This window comes from Hirundo rustica, chromosome 1 (assembly GCF_015227805.2).
Source record: "Hirundo rustica isolate bHirRus1 chromosome 1, bHirRus1.pri.v3, whole genome shotgun sequence".
Lineage (NCBI taxonomy): Eukaryota > Metazoa > Chordata > Aves > Passeriformes > Hirundinidae > Hirundo > Hirundo rustica.
This window is the reverse complement of record NC_053450.1, coordinates 52,872,333-52,895,519: the sequence shown is the minus strand read 5'-3', so window position 1 is coordinate 52,895,519 and position 23,187 is coordinate 52,872,333. Positions and strand designations below refer to the sequence as shown.

The 23,187-nt window shown below is 38.1% G+C and overlaps 1 protein-coding gene across 2 annotated transcripts in view; it reads left to right on the top strand.

The window, feature by feature from the left end:
• Positions 1-23,187, top strand: part of PIEZO2 (piezo type mechanosensitive ion channel component 2) — a 291,112-nt gene that overhangs the window by 236,237 nt on the left and 31,688 nt on the right. The window contains exons 27-36 of one of the 2 annotated variants that reach the window (XM_058422237.1): positions 1,089-1,332; positions 2,526-2,622; positions 4,378-4,537; positions 6,325-6,414; positions 8,319-8,440; positions 9,253-9,324; positions 13,717-13,820; positions 15,703-15,801; positions 18,232-18,340; positions 20,004-20,072. In XM_058422237.1, coding sequence (XP_058278220.1) covers positions 1,089-1,332; positions 2,526-2,622; positions 4,378-4,537; positions 6,325-6,414; positions 8,319-8,440; positions 9,253-9,324; positions 13,717-13,820; positions 15,703-15,801; positions 18,232-18,340; positions 20,004-20,072 — 1,166 coding nt within the window. The remainder of the gene's footprint in view (positions 1-1,088; positions 1,333-2,525; positions 2,623-4,377; positions 4,538-6,324; positions 6,415-8,318; positions 8,441-9,252; positions 9,325-13,716; positions 13,821-15,702; positions 15,802-18,231; positions 18,341-20,003; positions 20,073-23,187) is intronic. The other variant, XM_040076457.2, reaches the window with a different exon arrangement.

Sequence of the window (23,187 nt, the reverse complement as noted above, 5' to 3'; positions counted from 1 at the left end):
CTGGTGAAATATGTAATATAGGCCTATGTAAGACTATAAATACATACTCCTAGAAAGTTCTGAGCCTGAGAACATCAAGCAGCAGGGGCCTTTTTAGGTGGCTGCAGAGAGGGCATTTAGTTAATTTGCTTCTTTCATGGTTTGGCTTAGGTATACGTGCACTCTTGTAGCTCCTTCTCCCTGCCTGGTTTCCTGACAAATGTAGTTATGCAGCCTGGGTGAACAGACTCAGAAAACACAGTTAGATTTGGAATCAAAACACTATAAATGGGAGGAAACTAAGAATTAGTTGGTTTTGCAGTGTTTAGCTATATGTAGTATTTGGTATTGCCTTTGGCAGATTTTCTTGTTTGAAAGCTCACTGAGTCAATATTAAGTCAAGATTTTAAGGAACCTGAAAACACCAAATTGTTTCTCTCTATTTCCCACTGTGGGCCAGGCTGATTTCAGATAGCTCTGTCTCATACCTTCCTGGAAAATGATTCAGTAAATTCTGTCACTTTTCTGTTCTGTAGAAACCTTTTGCCCCTTAAAACTTTTGCAGTTGATTTCCATTATAGAAGTATATTTTTAGCAGCTGTCTTTGAAAACTAGTCTTTCGACCAGACCGAGTTCCCTAGAAGTCATCAATAAATATGGAATCGTTTGCAGTTGTGTACTGTAGCTGATGTTTTAAAATAGATTTTCTCAACTGTTTCTCAGACTTCCCTGAAACATGATCTCAGACAGCCTTTAGATCGTATAAATGGCATTGCCAGATAATATCCTTCTACCATGAATTTTGGTGGGAGTAGTTTTTCCTCCCTTCCATGATGCCAGGCTTGATCCTGCAGCAAGCATAGCATGCTGACCAGGTTCTATCAAGGTGCTTATGCACAGGAAGGAGCTGCAGTGGAATGTGTGAGCTGGGCAGACGCGTGCATGAACCAAGCCCCCTGACTGTGGTGGTGAGCGCCTGCACAAATATTGAAGCGTGAGAATGCCCAGAAGACCTTGGGCACTAGTGTCAGCCAGTAGTGCGGAAAGGGGAAAGATAACACTGCCCTCAGAAAAAAAATGATAACTTTTTCTCCTTATTTTACTTCTAGGTCCTACTTAGACATGTATAAGGTGATAATATTTAGTTACCTCTTCTGGTTCGTGCTTACCATAATCTTCATCACGGGAACCACAAGGATCAGCATATTCTGTATGGGCTACTTGGTGGCCTGCTTCTATTTCCTTCTCTTTGGTGGAGACCTGTTGCTGAAGCCCATTAGGAGCATTCTGCGTTACTGGGACTGGCTGATTGCCTACAACGTCTTCGTGATCACCATGAAGAACATCCTGTCGGTAGGTAGCTGTTGCCTTTCCTCTGCTCTCAGCACTTCAGTTTCATTGGAAGTGTGCACAGTGTGCAGAATGGTCATTAAAAATCCTTTTTCAAGACCATAGCCTTCTGCAAGCACAAAGCAGTCTCCATTTCAATTCAGCATTTCTAGGGAATGGCAGTGCGTATCCATCATAGGAAAAGGTGCGCCCACGGGCTCAGTCGGGCTCTGTGAAAACTCACAAGCTGCTTTCAAAAGGTCAGGTTCTGGTTTCTTTGCCTTATGAGGTCTCTCGTTAGAAACCTCATGAAAATCTCAGTGGAGTGAAAAAATGAGTAAGAAGTGTAAAATTAGTCATACTGTTGATAAGTAGTGCACATTTAATTAGACATTTTATTAAAGTAAAGAATTTTCAAATCCAGTATGAGATGCAGTCGTGTGATGTCATGTAATTAGTGAAGTTGACTACAAAGTTACAGACTCCATTCCTATTTCCTTTAGAACTAGTATGAAATTCAGGTGGAAACAGTTGTATTTGATAATTATATGTCAAATTCTTCTGCAAAATATTAAAGATTTTCTTGCATTAATTAACTCCATTGTATGTATCCTTGCAGTGGCACTGACAGGTGAATAAGACAAGCCAGTAATTTCAATCTTTTTGAAAGATAAATTTAGATTTATTTGTGGCAATTGCTTTTTAGCTTTGAATATTTTAATGCTGGACTGCAAAGAACAGGCATTTTTCTTTTTACATTTATTTAAGTCACTCTGCTGAAATAAAATTGATTTATGGGTGGTTTGAATTTGCAAATGTTCTAAATGCTTACATATGTGCTTCCTTATATGCTTGGGAATTCAGTGGAGCTACATGTGTCTTAAGCTTGTCCATGTATGTTTGCAAGATTAAGTCACTGATTTATAAAAGTTGTTTAGTTGTCACATCTCATCGTATGCCAGATGTGTCCCTTTCTGTGCAAAAATGAAACAAACCCCACGCTTCCTATCTCACTAATAATCAAAAAATCAAATTCTGTCTAAGACTAGTTTGTGTGTCACTGGTAAAGCCACTCTTTCTTCCAAGCTCTTTTAGTAATGAGAACAATTTGATTGCCCTTGACTGTATTATTTCTCATGTAATGTAAAAAGATGCAATTTTTCTTATCTTTATTTCTTGTATATCTTATTACATGAAACTGCCCTTTTACTTTGCAGATAGGAGCATGTGGCTACATTGAATCATTAATTGAGAATAGTTGCTGGGTGATTCAGGCATTTAGCTTGGCTTGTACAGTTAAAGGCTACCATATTCGTAAGTATATCTTATTTTTCTCCATAATTTTCTATAAATAAAGAATCACCTTAAAATCTTCTACCATATTAAAGTTATGTTTTCCCTTGATATATTACATTTTGAAAAAATCTTGGTCCTATATTGATTAGCAACACAGAATATTAAAAATATTTCACAGAAACAAGGGAGACACGTATATGGAAAAAACTGCCACCACCCCCATATATCCACCCACAGCCAGCGTTTGCTGTAAATGAACAACCCCCTGATACTGGCACTTAACACATTTTCCCATATCTGCAGGCGATGTGATGCTCTGGTTTACTGTACAACTTGAGCTAAAAGATCAGCTCACCATCACTGCATGGACAGGGAGCCTTTTCCCAGCTGCACTCCTTGTGTGCAGTGTGGACTCCCACTCCACTTGGTGTTTCAAAGGGTAAACCAGATCAGCCCACTGAAACGGCATGAAAGTGGTAATTCTTCTGCATACATAGTGAGTTTAGGCATTTTTTTTCCCTTGTGATTATTATCATGTGGTGTTAAAAGGAATGGAGTGGATAATATCTGTGGATGGAGGTGAGACAAGGGATGAATGAAGTTTGGAGAGCAAAACCCTTCACGTCTCAGTGAGTTATTAATTTGTCTCCACTTTGTCGCCTTGGATTAACAGTTTGAAAACACCTGCAGGTTTTTTAGTGTTTTCTGGGTTTGTTTTTTTTCTGAATTTAAAGAGCTGTTTCATCCTTGTGAGTCTCCAGCAAAATTCTGAATTCCTCTCATCATGGTTGATCTTAACAGGTAAGTGTGGAATAGGGGAAAAGAAAGTAAATACGAAGATGCAAATTTACAGGATGAAAGGTGCCCAGGAATTCTTGTCTTATCCAAAACTTTTTGGGCAGTAACAGAAACTTAGGCACAGGTTTTGTAACTCCCCAGGGTTTGGGCACAGCAGGCTTTGAAGCTCTTGGAGTTTGACCTTCCAGAGTTATTAGATTGGCTTGCTTGCTTGGAAAGCCAGCTTCGGGCCAGAGCCTGTCCCTAGGGTCCTACTGCCTTCTGTAGGGCAACACAGGCCATGTAGTTTATAGTCCAGCTCCACAAAACCCAGTTTTAATTTTTTAATATCCCCAAGAGAACTGTCTTACAGAGAATAAAGAAAGAAAGAAATAGCCCAAGCCAAAAGCTAGAGGTAGGAGGAATGGGATTTCCTCTCTGCCTGTCTCCTCTTACCCCAAAGGAAGCAGTTTTGTGGTTTCAAATATTTCTTCTCTTATGCAATGGAACGGAACATTGAACTGAGTTGTGGAGAGGAAAAATAAAAATATTAGATTGTGGCAGTCAAGAAGTCATTTGATAAAAATAAACTACTTCTTTCTCCTGTTGATAGTGTTCTTAATTAAAAATGAGAGAAAAAGTCACTTTGAAGAGAAGAAAAAAATGAAATATACCAGTTCAGGAAATACTGAAATCAAATAATTCAGTGTAACAAAAATATGCCTTTTCCATTCTTTGTTTTCAAGTACTTTCCAAAGTATGGTGAATTTATATACAAATGGTTCACTTCTGATGAATTCTCACTTGTCATGGGACATCACATTGTTGGAAGCTTTCAGTTTGTTGTAAAAATAATTACTGTATACCTCAAATGGAAATGCATGATAATTTTCTTTAGAAAAATCTAAAATAATTCAAATAATTTTAAAGGCTAGGATTATTTAATTGCTTAAACATTGTGAAAGAGTTCTTAACACTGATGGTGCCTTTTTCCAGCAACGAGCAATCCAGACTGTAAACTGCCCAGTGGAGAAGCTGGAATCATTTGGGACAGTATATGTTTTGCTTTCCTGTTGCTGCAAAGAAGAGTCTTCATGAGTTACTACTTCCTTCACGTGGTTGCAGATATAAAAGCTTCTCAGATATTAGCATCAAGGTAACAGAAAATTTAAAAGAAATTAAATTAAACAGCTCCAATTTCTCATGGTGGCAGTACTTACTTACTGCTTCTGATAGGTAGTACCAAAACAGTCCTTTAACATTGATTTAAACAATGCATGCTAAATTCATAATTGCAAACCCAACTTTGACATAAGAAAACAAATGAATTCAGAATCTAATAGAAACGAAACCATTCTTTCTACCAAATACCATCACTGCTCCTATTAAAAGCTTTGAAAGTGTGTTGCAGCATTCTCTCAACATTGATATGCATGAGAGAGAATGCCAGTTTCTAAGTCCTGAAAGAAGATATTCTGCTGTCAGAGCCTGTTTGAGACAACTGTCCTTAGAAATCTCATCTCAAGAAATGTCACAGGAGAAGGAAGTTGGGAAAGCTCTTACATCTGGCTTGGGAAGAAAAGGGAACACTTGGGAAGTGTCACATCAATGAACGCTGGCTAGGTTTGGCAAGGAATTGTTAACCTCGTTGGGCCTGTTACACCACAGGCATTCCCTCATAGCCATCACGAGCACAAACATTCTTCTGGTTTATAGTATGAAGGCAGATGAGGAATGAAATACTGGTTTTAATTTCCATGAGGTTTCTAAGAAATTACTTTTGTTAATATTGGATTAAATGTATTGTGGCTTCTTTTTTTTTTTTTTTTTTTTTTTTTTTTCCCCTCAAAAGACATACAGACATTGATTCTGACTGTGTTTCAGGGCAAAATTTAGCTTGCATGTAATGAAAGGAAGTAGTTTTTATCTTCCTCTTCCAGGGATCATTTTGAGAAGGGGACATGTTTAGCTCCCTATTCTGAACAAAATTCAGCACTGTAAAGAGGGCTACCAAAAGACCTACACCTCCACCCCACATTGCAATGGGCTTTTGTTCTGGGTGAATTTCATTGCTGATGCCCAATTATGCATGATATGGCATTTTTGTGCCTCTTTTGGTGTGCTGGATTCACAGTGAAAACAGCATAAAGCAAAATCATTAGTATCAAAACATGCCCTGTATAGGGAAATATGCATCCAGAATGGAAGAGTTGACTTCTGAAATTATACCTTTTCTTACTGAATTCCTGACAAAAGAAAGACTTCAGATCTAGGCTACAGCCTTGAAAAAGACTTTAAGACTTTGAAAGAGCCTTCAAGAGTTCATGTGTGAATTAGGAAGAATGGCCATACCATTTAGATCAATGAGCTGATTACATTTCTAATGTTATGGGATGAAAAGCCATATTCTTTTGGCACACCAGAAACTTGCTCAAGGGCTTGTACTGACAGATTGAAAGCACCATTGTTTTCAGAGGGTAAAAGTGAAGCTGAATCTATGCTCACCATGGCCCTGGATAAAGTTGGACTTTGTCCACAACTTCCAGGAGGACTGAGGCAGGGGATTGAGGTGATTATAAAGCTGAAATGACTGTGAAGAAATCCTGAAGGTGTGCAAGAAATCCTTCCTCAGCCTTGAACCTGCTTGTATTTTGAGGACTGGAAATTGAATTTCTTGAGCAGCTGCCATAGGAACGTACAAGGAACATGAGTAGGGTTCACAACATTTGACCCCAGATCTTGAAATGATTGTCTGTAAAGATGTTACTATTTTAGAGCAATTGATTTTTTCTTTCAGGCCCTGGAGTAGTCTTGTTTGATGCAGATAAGGTAATGTATAGAGGGAACATAGAGTTCTCTGTGATTAGTTGCCATAGGGAAAACTTAGGAACACTTAATATGTCCTCTCTTTTTTTTTTTTCCTCTGCCCCATTTCTGATGTAGGGGTGCTGAGCTTTTTCAGGCTACAATTGTCAAGGCTGTAAAGGCAAGAATCGAAGAGGAAAAAAAATCAATGGATCAACTGAAAAGACAGTATGTATTTTGTGTGTGTGTGTGTGTGTGTGTGTGTGTGTGTGTGTGTGTATATGCATATGTATGTACATATTTAACTGATTGCAGGTATTTATCCAGCACTTTCTTTTATAGAAATGCTTTACCATTACTAGATTCTTTTCCTGGAAAATTTTGTTGCATGACTGCTCTTTCTGTTTTATTTCTGGTTCCTCCTGTAGTGTTTACATGCAAAATATATGTTTACCTTCACTGAAAATATTTGCATTCAGCTTAAGTGGCCTGGAGATCCCTTCACTTTATGCAGCCCATAAGTCACTTTGGTTTCTCTTGCATGCAGCCAACATGTTTCTTTGGTAACTGCAGAAAGCTTTCAAAGCTCTTCCACCATGATGCACGGAAATCCCTAACTGCTTCCTAACCAAGAGTCAAAGCCCACTCATATCAGCTTGTTCCACCCTGTGTAAGGAAAGAATCATTGGAAGATTGCAGGGACTGTATTTTATACCTATATAGAATCACATCATCGTAGAATTGTTTGAGTTGGAAGGGAAAACCTAAAGGTGGCCTAGGTCAACCCCCCTGCAATGAGCAGGGTCATCTACAAAGAGACTGATTTACTCAGAGCCCCATCCAGCCTGACCTTGAATGTGTCTGGGGATGGAGCATCCACCACCCCTCTGGAAAACCTGCTCAAGGTTTTACCACCCTCGTTGTAAAAGCTTCTTCCTTATAGCCAATCTAAAGCAATCCTCCTTCAGTTTAAAACCATTGCCCCTTGTCCTCACAAGAGATCCTACAAAAAAGTTTGGCCCCATCTTTAAGAGCTATAAGCTCTTTCCAGGTACTGAAAGGCTGCAATAAGATCTCTCCAGAGCCTTTTCTTCAGGCTGAACAACCCTAATTGTCTCAACCTTTCCTTTTAGGAGAGGTGCTCCATCTTCTAATCACCTTTGTGGCCCTCCTCAAGACTCTCCCCAACAGGTCCATGTCCTTACTGTGCTGGGCACCCCAGAGCTGGATGCAGCACTGTGGGTGAGGTCTCATGAGAGCAGAGGGGCAGAATCCCCTCCCTCAGCCTCCTGCCTTCACTAGTTTGGATCCAGCCCAGGATACAGCTGGGTTCACACGCTGGGAGTGCCCATTGAGGCTCATGTCCAGCCTTTCATCCACCAGCACCCCAAGTACTCAGCAGGGCTGCTCTCAATCAGTTTCTACTCCATCCTGTGTTGATACCAGGAGCTGCCCTGGTATAGGTGCAGCACCTTGAATTTGGTCTTACTCAACTTCATGAGATTCGTGTACACCAATTTCCTGAGCTTTTCCAGATCCCTCTGAAACACATCCCATCCTTCAGCTGTGCCAATGGCACCACACATCTGGTTGTCATCTGCAAACTTCACTGATTTACTTACTGATTACATTTGATCCCACTTCATCCTCAGACATTAAAAATAGCACTGGACCCTCAAGGGATCCACTTGTCGCTGGTGTCCATTGAAACAAATGATCTTGAAAGGTGAAGATGTAGAAACGACCAAATCCCTGGTTCAGAGTGGCAAGTTTCAGGAAAAGCACTGCATTAGGTAGAAGTCCTTTTTTTCCTCCGCGCTTAATTTGGTGTGTTGTAACTCCTGACCATGATTCTTTCAATTTTAAATGATAATAAGATAGCTGAGTGGGAGTAGGTAAAGCAGCGGTGGTAGCAGGAAAGCCAGCTATCACTGACCACAAAGTGAACCATGCTTGGTCCTTCCAGCCAGCCCCTTCAGAGCAATGTAACTGCTTCTGTTTAGGGGCAGGAGTAACAACAGTGTGGACTATTTCCCTTTGAAGTGTTGCAGTGTGCGTGTATGCATGTGTTTAAAGTTTGTTTTCCAGGGTGGGTGAAGGCGTAAATCTAATAAGGTTCTTTCTTTTGCTAGAATGGATCGCATCAAAGCCAGGCAGCAAAAATACAAGAAGGGTAAAGAGAGGATGCTAAGCATGAACCAGGAGTCCTCAGAGAGGCCAGAGATTCGGAAGGTTTCTGAAGAAGATGATGAAGGTACCATTAGCTACTCCTCTACCATATTTGCAGCTGAGCGCTAGAGAATCTGATAGACCTGCTAGTTGGACAAGTGATAAATTGTTCTTGAAAACTGCCCGCATGTGACAGCATTGTTAGCTGAGTATCAGTTTCAGGCTTGATTCAGCCAGAACAATCTCTTTCGTACTTTAGCTAGGTTTAGAGAAAATGGTTTGCTTTGGGGATACTTTTTGTTAACTTCAGGCTGTTGGCAAAGAGCTGAAAAGAGTTAGAGGTTTGGTTTGATAAAAATCATTATCTAAATGACAGTTTTACAAATAGGTAGCACCAAGATTTTTCCAGCAATGTTTTCTGGATGCTTTTCTGGATTTTTTTCAGTCACTGAAACGTTTGTGGTTTCAAATGTTATTTAAAATGATGGGAACAGATAAAATCCTACCTTGTAGTGCCATATTTCCATCATTGACCTGGGATCAGCTCTTAATGGGTTTAAAAATTTCTGGAGGCTGAAATGTAAGGGAATTTGAGAGGAAGGAAATTTTCTTCCTCATTAAATTATAGTCACTTGTAACAGTATGTTTTAAAACACAAAACCCAACTTTTTAGCTGTTTAAGAGTGGAATGCTGTTTTAACTACTGCATAAACCAGAGTATTTCAGCTTAGTGGTCATGGTTTTGAATTATTTTAACACTAAATGTGCTCAGTAGACCTGACATCTGATGTGCTCATGAAATTTTAGCTCTTTTGAGAGAAATTAAAAATTATTAATCAGTGTAAAAAATATGTTTCTCACTTTGTAAAATTAATATTTGAACATATTTTATTTTAGGAGATGCAGACAAAGAGAAAGCCAAGGGCAAAAAAAAGCTGTGGTGGCGACCTTGGGTTGATCATGCTTCCAGTAGGTTTTCTCAATCCTCTTACAAATATGTGGATTTAACCCTTATATCCTTGACCAGAATGCAGACATTCCCATAGCCTGTTTATTTTATGCCTGATTTTGTGATTGTGACTTGATAGAAGGCTTGGGGTTTTTTTCAAAAAGTGATTTCTACTTTCCAATCTTCAAAGAATTTAACCGTGTGTTGGAAGCATAGCTAGCTCAGGATACTTTGATCATTCTTAGAAAAATATCAAATCAGACAAAAATGCTGAAAATAATCTGTCTTGACCTCAAAGGTTTCAACTCCCCAGTACTGCAGAGCTCAATATATTTTAAAATGTGAATGTGAAAGTTTGCCAATGCATTCTAAGATGTCATAATTTCTTTTCATATACACATATCCTATGTCTCTTTTTATGGTTCATCAGTCATTCTAGTATCAACTGTAGAAATCTGAGTAAGGCAGGAAGACTGCTCCCAGAACTAGGCTGTGTAGAGCCCATCTCCATCTCTCTGATGACACTTTAATGTGTTGTTGATGCCAGTTGTTCGGCTATTTCCATTTTTTTTTTTTTTTTATTTACCTGAGAGCAAAAATATGTCTAGGCTTGTGCAGAAGAAATTATTAGCATGTGTCACTCATATAATTGGAGCATTATGATATTTTAATTTGTTTGTAGCCCAGCCCAGTCATATGATAGAGTTCTTTGCTACATGATGGATTAGGTGGAACAGGAAACCTGAGTAGGCTGCAATCTCAAATCAGATGTCCCTCAATTGGATGTTTTTTGTATGAAATCAGGCATGAGCTGTTTAGTAACCTCTAAAGATGTGAAAAAAATACTTAAATGTAGAGCACTAATCAGAGTTAGTTCACAGAAACACAGAATCACAAAATGTGCTGAGTTGAAAGGGACCCATCAGGATTATCCAGTCCAATTCCTGACCCTGCACAGGAGTTTCCTCAAGAGTCACACCATGTGCTGAGAGCATTGTCCAAATGCTTCTTGAACTCTGTCAGGCTGGTGCTGTGACCACTTCCCCGTGGAGCCTGTTCCAGTGCCCCAGCCACGCTCTGGGTGAAAAACTTCTTCCTGATATCCAATCTAAACCACCCCCACCTTCATGCCATTAAAAATATGAATGTCTATATTGTGTTTGGTCATTTAGATTAAGAGCTACTCCAGGTCATAATTTTACACATCTACATACTGCTTCACTTATCCATGTGTATTTATTTATAACTTCAGCAGACATCTATTTGCCAGCAGTGTTTACCAGAACATGGTATCTTTATTTCTATCAAGTCACAAGTAAACTGTGCCTCTATTTTTGTTTTTCTAAAGGGCACACTGCCACTTTAGAGAGACCTATCCTTTTCAAAAGCCTTATGAAAATAAAATTCTTGTCCTGTAATTTCATTAGAACAACAATGGCAAAACAGATAAAAACTATGATTTGTGAGTTTTTTCTATAGAATTTCAAGCTATGATGATTTTGAAGGAATGGGATATGGTCTCATGTTTATTTACCAGTGGTTTTGTAGTAGGAAGAATTGCACAGAGACATATTGACTTTGGCTTTTACTTATTTCATCCTCATTATTTAATGTTCTTAGGCGGCAAGTTGCATTTTGGTGTTTAATTATTGAGCATTCTTGAAATTATTTACCGCAATAATGCAAAACCTTGTGGGAAACATCACAGGCCTTGATTCTACAACCAGCAGTTTCCTGCCATGTGGCTTGCATCCACAGTCAGTGAAACGTGGCACTGACAGAAGGTGTTCACAGGCATGCAGACTGGGAATAGACTAATATTCCCCACTCGTTCTTCTTGGAACACCACTGTAACTGCAGCATTCTGCAGCATGTGGCTCTTCATCTTAGTAAATGGGTTTGTGGGTGTACATATGCATACATTGAAGTCACTCAAGGTTGAAGTTTTTAATTTAGATTTTTACTGTTCTTTTAATATTACTTGCTATAATTTTATTGTGCAGAAAGAGCATATTGTAGCATATACTCTTTTGTATATTTGTATATTGTAGCAATTAAAACAGTCATGAATTTGGGTGTGAGTAGAACAGATAAGAAACATCAGTGAGGATTTCCTCACTGACAGTCACTCACAATCTCCCTTGTAGGGAGGTGTGGTTCCTCCTATGCTTGGGGATTATTTTTGAAGTCCCACAAAGATCAGCAGGAGTTAGGACCACATGATTCTCCCGGGTCACACAGCTGTGTCTAATGTAGGGCAAAAGATGGTGTCCTGGGGAGCTCTTTCCCTCTAAGCACAACCAGATGATGAGATCATGTTTTCTTCTGCATGGCTCCTCTTCTGCCTCCTCCATCTCATCCCACAAGACAAGCCTGTATGTCCATTTTCTCAGCAGGAGGAAGCCACATTTTGCAGTACAAGAGTGTGGTAGTGGCATGCAAAGCAATAACGTGGTGAGAAGGGGTCTGCAGTGCAGAGCTGCTCCCCTAAGCCGAGAGCCTGTTTATTTCTTTAATTTTTATACATTTGTGGGTCTGGTTGTGGATTGGCTGCTGGGGTTACTACCCCTTCACCCCACTGGCCAGACTAGCTGTCAACCAACATTATTTTCAGGCTAGAAATATGTAAACAAAGGACAGGGAATGAAAACAAAAGGTTTATTTATGTTCCCATGCATGAGAAAAGCAAAATGCTGCTCCTAATATTGTGCAGAAACTAAAGAAACTGACTCCATCTTATGAACAAAAATCTTTTTAAAAATCTCAAAAAAACCAGAGTGACACAAGAGGGATCTCCCAAGTCTAGTCTGGCCATGAATTTTGTTACTGGTAAAACTTGGTCTCTTCAGGAAGCCTTGTAGGAGACTGACATGCCACTTGCTCCATTTTGATGTGTGCAAGAATGCATTATTGCTATTCAATCATACCTCTTTCTTGTGCTAACTGCTACATTGGAGTGTCCCCTCAGATACACTTTTGTAGGGAGATCAGTGTAGATTTATTTGCTTCCAGATCAGACATTTCAAGTCTGCTGAGTGCTACTCTGAGCTGCACTGCCTTAGAGCATTTTCCTAATGTCAAACCTTACCCAGCTGATCTTCTGCATTGACAGTTTCTGTTGCTGACTTCAAGATACCTTTTTATGAGAGAGAACTGCAAACTACTGGCATTTAAAATAGTTTCATCTCTTCAACGAATTTTAAATGGGCCTTCTTGGAAGACTCAACACAAAAAAATCATTTGTTTCATCCAAAAAATTTCCAAGCTTTTTTTTCATCTCAGTGCAGCAATTAGAATGGCTGAAGTGGACTTTCTGTCCCTCTGCAGGGCATTCATTGATGCTAAAAATCATAACTGGGCACATGAGGCACAAAATTCCCTCTGTGAGGCAAAATTATGTTCCAAATTCTGGCAAATTTCACAGCCTTACCCTGAGGTTTGTGAGTAGTTACATGTGGTCATCTGTGCACACAGGATCTGTGTAGAATTCAAGGTATGATTGAATTACAACTGTTATTTTTCCAGAGACCTGTAATGATGGATAGATATAATTTTATATAAATATGTATTGCTCCATATATCCAGACTTTGTAAATTATCATCTAAGTAACTGTTCCTTCAAATATTTCAGCTAAATGTGGAAATTAATTACCAGTTTTCACTGCTGAATGTAATGCTGTGATTTTTATTTTTCTCTTGCTGATTACCTTATTTTTTATTTCTTTTGTTTCCCTTGTTTATTCATGTAGGCCTGTTGCCATCCAAGAAATAAAAACATTGCTTCTGTTCAAGGATATAAGGCCTAGCTTAATCACTGTATACCTATGCTGTATCAAGGTTTCAGAATATTTCTGAATCCATGGGCAAGAAATTGAAACTCATTTGCAATCATGTTAATAGAATCTGAGTGATTTGTTTCAAACAAGCCAAGGTTTTCCATTACCTCATCAAACTAGTACCATCCCGTTGCCTAGTTTAAAAGATTGCCTCAGTGTTTTAAAGAGAAATTCAGTATTTTTTGTCCAGTGGTACTGTTCATGTAAGTTAATTTACTTACCTGCTGGGCTTTTTTTTACTCCCTCAAATAATCATAAGGCCCCATTAAGTTTCGACTATATTGTCATTTTTCTCTAAAAATGTAAACTTATATTTTGATAAACTTCAATCCTTTTCTTTACATTTTCTTCTTATAGGGATGATTTCCTTAGTTCTTGTGTAGTTCTTATTCATGCCCAAAGTATTGCAGACTAACATCAAATAAATTGCCTGAGACCTTTTCCTCTCTTGCTTCTTCTCTGTTTTCAACTCTCCTGGTTATGAATTTTTAAATGACTGCCTACCTGTTCATAGGTCTTGGGGGAGTTGAGAATAGAACTTTCCAGAAAAGTAAGAAAATATTTTGTTTCACTTAGTGGTCAGAAGTGGAAATTATTATTTGTTTGAGACGGATAGTGAAGAGGAAGAGGAAGAAGAAAAAAAAGAAGAGGAGGAGCCTCGAAAAAAGTCTGCATTTCAGGTACTTTATGGTCATTTGCTATCTCATTGACATCTGGAAAAAATGTACGTCTTTCTATAACACAGGCATATATGTTAAAGCTGCCAGTTCCTCTAAAGTAGTCCTGAAAAGTATTGAAAATTAAATTTCTTGCCAATTTAAAATGTGCATTTGCCTTATGCTTTAACCATTGCCAAGTTCTTACCAAAACTATACTATAGTCATATCTTCATTCACTTATGCCTGAAAATAACAAAAATGGGGAAAAAAAAGAAAAAAAAGAAAAAAAAAAAAAGAAAAAAAAATTAAAAAAAAAAGAAAAAAAAAAAAAAAAAAAAAAAAAAAAAAAAAAAAGGGGACCCAAGCTTTACTTTTTTCTGCATTGCAATAGAGACAGTTGAGGAAGCTGACTTGTCTCTGAAGCTACTATGCAATGACTCCATTGATATTTTAGTTTTGAGGCAATGTCATCATTCTATGAAGAAATAATCCCCAAAATAAGCATGTTTTCATGGAAAAGAATACATTCTTAATTAAAAAAAAAAAAAAAAAAAAAAAAAAAAAAATCATTGAACCTACTGGGCCAGAAAATACATCCTTGGGTTTGAAAGAGCTTAACATGTAAAATTACAAAAAGAGACTGCATCCATTTATTTTCTTTCATTATCAGGGCAGTGTTACTTATTACATTTACATTTTTAGTGCCAGACTGTGCTGATGTAGGAGGATATTGTAATGATAAGAAGATATCTGAGGTTTCCTATCTGGTTTCCTCCATGTGGACTTGCTGGTGTTAGACAGTACCAGATACTGAATACAGTGGCTTAAATGAAGAACATGGATGAAGAAGTTAGTGAAATACTCCTACATCTAGGATTGCTTTTTCTTTTATAAGATTAAAGTTCCACTTGTGGAAGAAGTTTTTGGAAATGCTGCAGAAATTTTTCGGGTCTATAACTTCAAAAGGTTAATCAAAGAAGCAGCTTTTTCCAGCTGAGTATTCCCATCCAGATGCAACCCCACATCACTGCAGAACTGGCACATTGTGGAATATTCAACCCAAGCAAAACAAATCTATATCAAAATAATGTGATAATTACGTTTTGTTTTCTAGTATCGCACTATTTTCTTTTTTAATATAGTTTGTTTTTAACTTACCTTGGACCGTAGGAATGGCTCACGACTTTCTAGGTAATTTTTCTTTCTGGTTTTAGTGCAGGTATAGAGGAAAGTTTACATTCCTGTTTCTGATGATTTAAAAAAAAATGGTGACAGCATTTTGTTCAGATGTGCTGGTGCTAAGCACTGAATTAAAGAGTTCTAAACTTGAGGTCAGAAGTTAACAAGGTTTTTTTGTTCATCTCAGCCCTGAAACTATTAGTTTGAGGATGGAGGATCTGTTCATTATTTCAAAATTTGGTCAGATGTCCTGGACAGGTGGCCTGTTCTGCAGTATGTGCAATATGAAGATGCTGAATAGCTTTATATAAGCACAGACTTGTACAAAACAGAAAATTGGGTTTTTTCATTAAAAGTTTGTTCATCCTATGGTCATCATATTTTCTTTGCCTTCCATCATCATGCACAAGGTTTTAGTAAAAATACTAGCCAAGTGATTTTATTGTAGATTCTATTAAAGAATTATTTGAATGCATGACCTTTCAGTGTAAATTGTGTGCAGTAGTCCCTTCAAGGGTTAACTTGGAGATTTTAAGTATTAGAGAATGCATGCAGTCATATTCCTGAAATTTTAATGTGAACAACATGAATGATCTTTTTTTCATATTGAAGTTTATGAATGTAAATTTGTTCTTAGTATTCTAGGTACAGTAATTAAAGAGATCCTTTTTATTAATATTTTCTGCTTTTCTACTAACTACTCTTGCTTTATCCTTCTTTATAGAGAGCTATTGGAAAATTTGCTTCAGCCATTTTAGCCTTGCCAAAGTCTATCATTAAACTACCCAAAACTATTCTTCAGTATTTAATCAAAGCAGCAAAGGTACTTGACATTTTACAAATGCTCAGTATGTCACCCACCTCATAGTTCCTGATGTAGTGTATAGATATATATACCTCTGTCCGCATCTGCATTTTTCCTCTTATATGAATTAATTAAAAAAAAAAAAAAAAAAAAAGAAAAAAGACAGCTAAAGTCTCATTTCTAGTAAATGCAGTGCATTTCATAATTTTGGAGTGAGCAAATCACAAACAAAGTGGTCTATCTTTTTTTTTTTACATGTAACTCCAGAGAGAAAATGCAGACCCAATTCTTATTTTCTTTTGATATTGATTTACAAGATGGTCACATCAAGTTGCATGTATCTTATGGACACGGTGGTAATTGATCTCAGAAAGCTGGTGAAAGGTTTTTTAAACACACATTCTGCTCTAAACCCCTTTTTAGCTCTTTATTCATCTGTCCTTTATCATCACAAGAAAAGATGTGCGCATCTTCTTTCTTGTCCTGCTTGAATACATTTAGCATTTCCTAACTTTGGGCACTGTGTATGATTTCCCACTCCATATGTAACGTGACTCTTGTAAGGAGTGAATGTTCCAGATTAAGAGTACAAGCTCCAAAGCCTAAAAGATACCAAACTGGAAGTTTGTGCAGTAGCAGAAATCTAAAATAATATGCACTCAGAATGCTCTAAAATACTACCTGCTTAGCATAGGTAGTTACATTAAATTTATAAATCAAATTCCTTTTCTTTATTCTAATTTTCTACCCCCTTCCAAGTCTGTCCTTTAGCTCTAATTCCTTCATTCACACCATAATTGTGGCTAGTGTACACTTTCACTATGTTAAATGACAATAGAAGACCTTGTCAGTTTCTGACTCCCAGTAGAGTAATATGTGTTAGTTCATTTAAGTATCCCCATTCCCCCAGATCACCTGCATTAGAAAACACCTGTTACAAAGCAAAGGGAAACCAAGGCCTCTGATCCTACACATTTTCTCATGTGGTGCTTGTTTTGAACAACTCAGACATATAAAAATAAATGTACAGACTCAGAGATTTGGAAGAGGATCCTCTTTTCAACAGTACCAAAATAATTTCCTCTCCATGGCTGTATACAGTCACAAAACAAACTCTTTTTTCCCTTTTAAATTAATTTGATGTCAGTTTAATAGTTTTAAAAGAATACTTTGAATGTTCCAAAATTATTTGCATAAGAAAATCTTAAAAATATGAGTAAACGAAATAGAAATTTTAGCATTCTGTCCTATGGGGGCAATTCCAGCTTCACTGAGACACACGTGTGTTGTTGACATCATCTGCATGTTTGTGCTGTGAATTAGTTAGAGCTGTTTTGTTGGTGTGCTTTTTCAGCCTCTTGCCTGCATCTGTGTGCTTCCCTGCCCTGTCTCTGTTAGACGCCTGTGTTACTTAGAAAGAGAAGACAATTGAAGACAATTACTATTTTTCAATGAAAACCTTAAAATGAGCAAAGGAACACATTTTGCATTAAAAGTTACTTCAGTTTGTGTTATTGACATACATTTTATGTCATGTAGGGATAAAAGATATGAGTTTTGTTACTTTTTTTCTGTAACCTCCCTTCGCAGCTGAAGCAGAGCTATTAAGAAAAGTGACTTTTCAGTGACTTTTTTTACTATTTTTTTTTTCCTTTTACACCCACTGCTATATAACTTATAAATAGCTTGAGCCAATTCCATGCTTCCTGCAGTCACACAGGTCAACAGGCTGTTGATCTGAGTGAGTGCTGTGAGCAGGATTTTGTCCCATAAAGTACCCTGGATAAATAGGTAAGTATTACTGCCTTCATTTTACAACTGGAAAAACAGTAGCAGAAGGATTCATAAGTGACTTATCTGAAACAACAGAGAAAGGCATTGTTAAAATCAGGAAGCAATGTGAGGAATTCCTGACTGTCAGTTTTGGGACTGTGTATAGATAACAAACCTGTAAACATTACACTGGGACCTACAAAGCGGGGAAAATATCCAGGCTGTGAAAAATACAGTTACCTGTACATCAATATCTCTACATCTTTTGATGTTTTAATTAATGGATTGCAGGACTTTTTCTAAAAGTTTTCTTTGCTCTGCCTCTTGCCTGTAAAATGATAAAGTAGAAATACAGAATTGAGAGATTTAGACAAGGTAGCCCATATGCACAAAAAGGTATTAATTCCCAAAGTTCAGATCGTGAATTTTTGCAGGTTCTAATGAAACGTGGATCACCCACAAGTATTTTCACATTTCTTTTTACGCTTACAAAAATAGTTCACAGAAACTCAGCAGATCTGCAGGGGAGGTGTTTGATTTGGGGTTGAAAATATTTCCTTGCCCCCACAGGTCTGAATGCACATACTCAGACTATATAGTCCTGCTTGTGGCTTATCCTGTAGCTTAATTTTAGAACATGAGGAACCTTGATATAAATGAGGTTTTTCCTTCCAGTTTGTTTATCAAGCCTGGATAACTGACCCTAAAACAGCTCTACGACAGAGGCGCAAAGAGAAGAAAAGTTTCGGGAAAGAGAAGCGAAGGCGAAAAGGATCTAGGGATGGTAGGTAACCTTTTCCATTTTAAAAATCCACAATATTAACTGTTGCCTGGTGTTCCTGGTCATGAAAGGCAGATGAGGTTTAGAGGACAAGTGCTCTCAGTGCTGGCTAGGAACTGAAAAAATGAGTTAGCTTTGGCTGGTGGTCTTTTCCTGGACCAACCCATGACAAGGTCAGCCATAGCCATGTCCTTCTGTTCTGCATAGTGCACTTTGAGGGAGGTAAAGAGGAACTTGCAAGAAATGGAGTTGCAAGAAATGCCCAGAACTTCTGGTAAGTAGGAAGATTCAACACATTGCAGAAAACATCAGCTATGTGAAAACATTTGTGGGAGTTCTTGCAATAGTAAATCATAAAGACATAACTTTATAAAGCAAATAACCTGGTATATAACAGCATTTCTACAGAATATAGGAGTGTAAATTATAGGTGTTTGGCCAGAATCAGGCAGAGAGAGGACATTACCTTTTCACTCCCTCATATCCTAAAAAGGTTTATGTTTTTGCCCAGGTGTTTCTAGAATTTATCAAAGTCACTCTTTCTGATGGCAAAGTCATGTGCATTCCCAGGGAAAGGTGTTGAAGAACTATTTCATGAGGGAGTTCCTGAACAACTGTAGTTCAAGTGGAGCTGTAAAAAAAAAAAAATTAATGGAATAGCCACATATTATTTATTTTGGTCACGTCCTATACTGTTCCTTAAAGAATCTTGAGTTGATACATGAAGAATAGAAAGAAAGGTTTTTCACTTTCCATTTTGCAGTCACTAAGGACCCCAAATATCCACAACCCCCTAAATTCACTAGGTAGCAAAAGGAAAACGTAGAAATGTTGATTGTGCTTTACTGGCAGTGTAAAATCATTTATACCTCTGAAAAAACCACCAATTTATAGGTGGTTTATATATCTTGATCTTTTTCTCCATTTTTTAGCTGGAAGACAGAAATTAAAAAGCTTTTCTGGTCAGTGTAGGTGGGGAAAAGAGGGGGCCATACAAGCTTAATCAGCTGCACATTTCTTCTGTTTGGCATCTTCACCTGTCAGAAAGAAGAAGCTGTATAATTTGGCTTATGTCACTGAAATTGTACCTGCAGTTATTGAGCATTAGATAGAAGGAGGATTGCATTTTGCCCTTCATTTCTGCCTGTGAATCTACAACACTCTTCTGCTACAGACCTAAATAAATACATGTGGTGGTGCCAAAACAACTCTGCTGCTTCATGTCAGCCTGAAGGTCCCACTCAACTCCTTCAGGTTTGGTAGGCCAGAGGCAGGAGAAGATCAGAGCAGTGCTCGGGTTGCACTTTGCAGGAGATGAAGAAATGAGCTCAAGTGTGAGTCAGCAGAAGGTGAGACTGCTGAGTGGGGCTAAGGAGTGACTGAGAAAGCGTCTGGGCTTACACCAACAGATGATCTCACTCAGCAGCCTATCTCGTGAGAAAACATCACTGCAAATCACAAGAGAGGGATGGTCGTCCATGAACACCTTTACTGACAGGGTTGTCCCTTCACTTGAGTGCTTTGGAAATGGAAATGTGCTTTCTGTTATGGTGGTAGGTGAGGAACCAGTCGCTACTGCTTAGTAACTAGCATTTTCTAGCTTGAATGGCATTTACAGCAGCACTTCTGTAGGTGTAACCCGCACTGGTCTGCTCATTGTTTGCAGGAGGCGGCAATGATGCGGACTGTGAGGACAGCGAAGAGGAACCTGTCAAAAAGAAATCTGATGGGCCAGGTATGAAGGCAGAGAGTTTCTCTGCTATTAAAATGCAGTTGTGACCAGTGGCCTGTCCCAGAGACAGAATTGCAGTGATCCACTCTGACTGATGCAGTAAGAGTTTCCTAATTACTATCAGATTTTCTACTGCAAGATTTAAAAGCCTTGAGCACAGGAACTTCTATTTCTGGACTATTATCTATTCCCCTCACTCTGTAAATACCTTAGTAAATACACCTGCCAGCTCAGACTTGATCACTGCTGTGTCTTTTACTTATAGAACAACTTAAGCTAAGATTCCAGAACTGATTGTACACAGCCCTGTGTTAAAAACTCCACTGATTTTGAGTGTGTTTTAGCAAGGTTAGTATAATGCTTTTCTTGGTACTTATCCATTCAGCAAAGCACAGCAATCACCTCTAAAAAGATTCTATGTTCCTGATCTTACATGTTCTCATTCAAAATCAGAATTAGGACAATTCTGTACAACAGAAGAAATACCAGCAGTTTTCAGGATCTTGCCACATTCAAAGGTTTCCTACCAAGAAATGTAATAAATCATAAATCCAAGCTGGGTTCCTTGTTTCTAACTGGAGTAAAAGAAGGAAACCGACTCTCCTCTTAAGTCAGTCTTCATTATGGCTTACCTTGAGTGAGACTTTATCATCAAAAGCTATTTTTTTTTTCTATATATAAAATTGTGTCCCTGAGTGACTTACAGGGTTGAAGAGGTTAAAAGGATGTGGGAGATATCATTTCTATCTCACTCAGATAAATGAGTTGCATTGCTATGAAAATGAGGGAGAGGAGAGAGGGTTGGTGGGTTTTTTATTTGTTACTTACTGGCAATGCAGTTGTCTGTCTTAAAACACTGAAATGAATCACACAAATGCATCTCTAGGGTTGTACTGTTGGTGCTACACAGGAGTTAGAGGAAAAAAAATGGAGCTTTATAATTCATTTATATTGGATATAATAAATTAAAAGTGCTTTGTATTTTTGTTGAAATACTTTGGCTGTTCCTAGAAGAACATTCCTAGAAGATGCTTAGAAAAATTAGCCAGTAATTAGTAATAAATCATTGGATCATTAGTAACCTTAGATTGGATCCTATCTCACACTCTCAGGCAGAGAGAAACTTTCTCTGCACAAAGTAAGTGTTTCCCTTTTTGAAAATGTTGAGATGCAATTGATCCCCAAAAGACTATTTTTTTAAATTTTTGAAAAACAGCAAAAGTGCCAGAACAGCTACAGTGTCATTAAAAATGTATGCTAAGACACCTTCATCCCAGGGAGAAAATGACCTTTTAGATTAGATTGGAAGTACTTGGCACCATGGTGAGACTACGCCAGGCCAGTGGTGGTCAATAATAAAAATAATTTTAACCTGAGAGCAGTGACTTCTCCTGAAGTCAATAGCAGAACTGAAGTCAATAGCAGAAGTTACATGCTGGAGAGGAAGAGTGTGGGTTAAAAAAGAATATATGCTATATATTTCTGTGTATGTGTGCTGTTCTCTTTGCACCTACTCATAATACTGTCTGGAACTCAAAGGTAATGGATTGTCTTTGAAGTAGAAACAGCTTTACATTTAGTTTTTAATGGCAGGATTTCCTCACCTTCAAGATCTGCACATTGAATGAATAAAATTAAGAGGATAGCTCGTAAAATTATCTCCAATTCTAAATGACATAGAAAAGGACAGAAAAAAAGAGCAAATATTGAAATAATTATATGACCAAGTGAAGGGTGCTAAATGCTCTATGCTCAGTGCTAGCAGACCAGTTCCGTGGCATTACTCAGGTAAATAGAATATACTGCTACCTCAGCACCCACTTTCCAGGAAAGTGCCACTAATGATTTTTTCCCATAAATGTGCATGCAACAACTCTTCCTGTACAGGGAAATCTTTTACTTTATTATAGCTTTCCTTTTGCAGTCTTTGTAAGAAGCTGGGCACTCATTCTGCAGAGTTTTGCATGCCATCTTGTGGTACAGCTAAGAAGTGAGGTTGTTGAGGGCATCATGCACGGCAGATTATTGGCAGTATTCTATTATTTCTTAGGCTGCTTAATCAAAAATTTGTCTTTACACCTAGTGCTCTGGGCTTTGGAACTTAGCAGGGACAACTAGCTCTGGAACTGGCTGTTGGAAAGAATTTTTTTTCCTCCATTTCATAGATTCATGGAATCATAGAATGGCTTGTGTTGGAAGGGATCTTGAAGATCATCTTGTTCCAACCCTCCTGCCATGGGCAGGGACAGCTAGACCAGATTGTTCAGAGCCCCATCCAGCTGGGCCTTGGACACTTGCAATACTATATGAGAACTCTAGTGTGGTGTTTATGTTTATGAGTGGATAAAAAATAAGTTGAAAGTGCTGCTTTTTGGGTGAGGAATACCATTATTAATGCCAAATGAACTACTGAAATGAGAAATAAACTTGAGACAGATGTATTGAGCAAAATAAAGCTACTGTTGTTGATATACACCCATAAGCTTTATTCATGGGAAAGTGTACTGTTTTGCCAAAATGGTGCAAGGATAAAGTTTCACAGATTATTATTTGTTCTAGTTGTGCTTGTTGATCTGAGATCATTGATGGCACAGTGCAGCCTACTTAGATAAACAGAGGCTTTAAAAACAGTAAATACAGAGAAGTGTGATTCAAAGTGATGTGAGGTCAGATTCAAAGACTGGATAGTTTAGACTTTAAAATTCAGCTTAGCAAGGTTCAAGCACAAAAGGCAAAATTTGTGCAGAGAGAAACACAAGTAATTAGACACTGAAGAAGTTCAGTTCAACACACTGATTGAGCAATTGTTCAGATCACAGGATATGGGGATGTTTAATTCTCTCAGGAGACACCGAAATCCTTGGGTTTCATTTCACAGACCTGTGCATACAGTGTCCCTCTAAAATCAGGAACTCTTTATCTGACTAATGGTTCCAGGACCAAGGACTTCCAGGGTGGAAAAGGGATTCCAGATGATAAGCCTAGGCATACAGTCAGGAAATGGTCCAGGACAGCCAAAAGGCCTCCAGCCATCTTCAAAGATTCTACAGTGTGACAGGGTTTCTCAGCCTGGATTATTATTATTAGGCAATAAAAGAAAAATTAATCTAACTCCAGG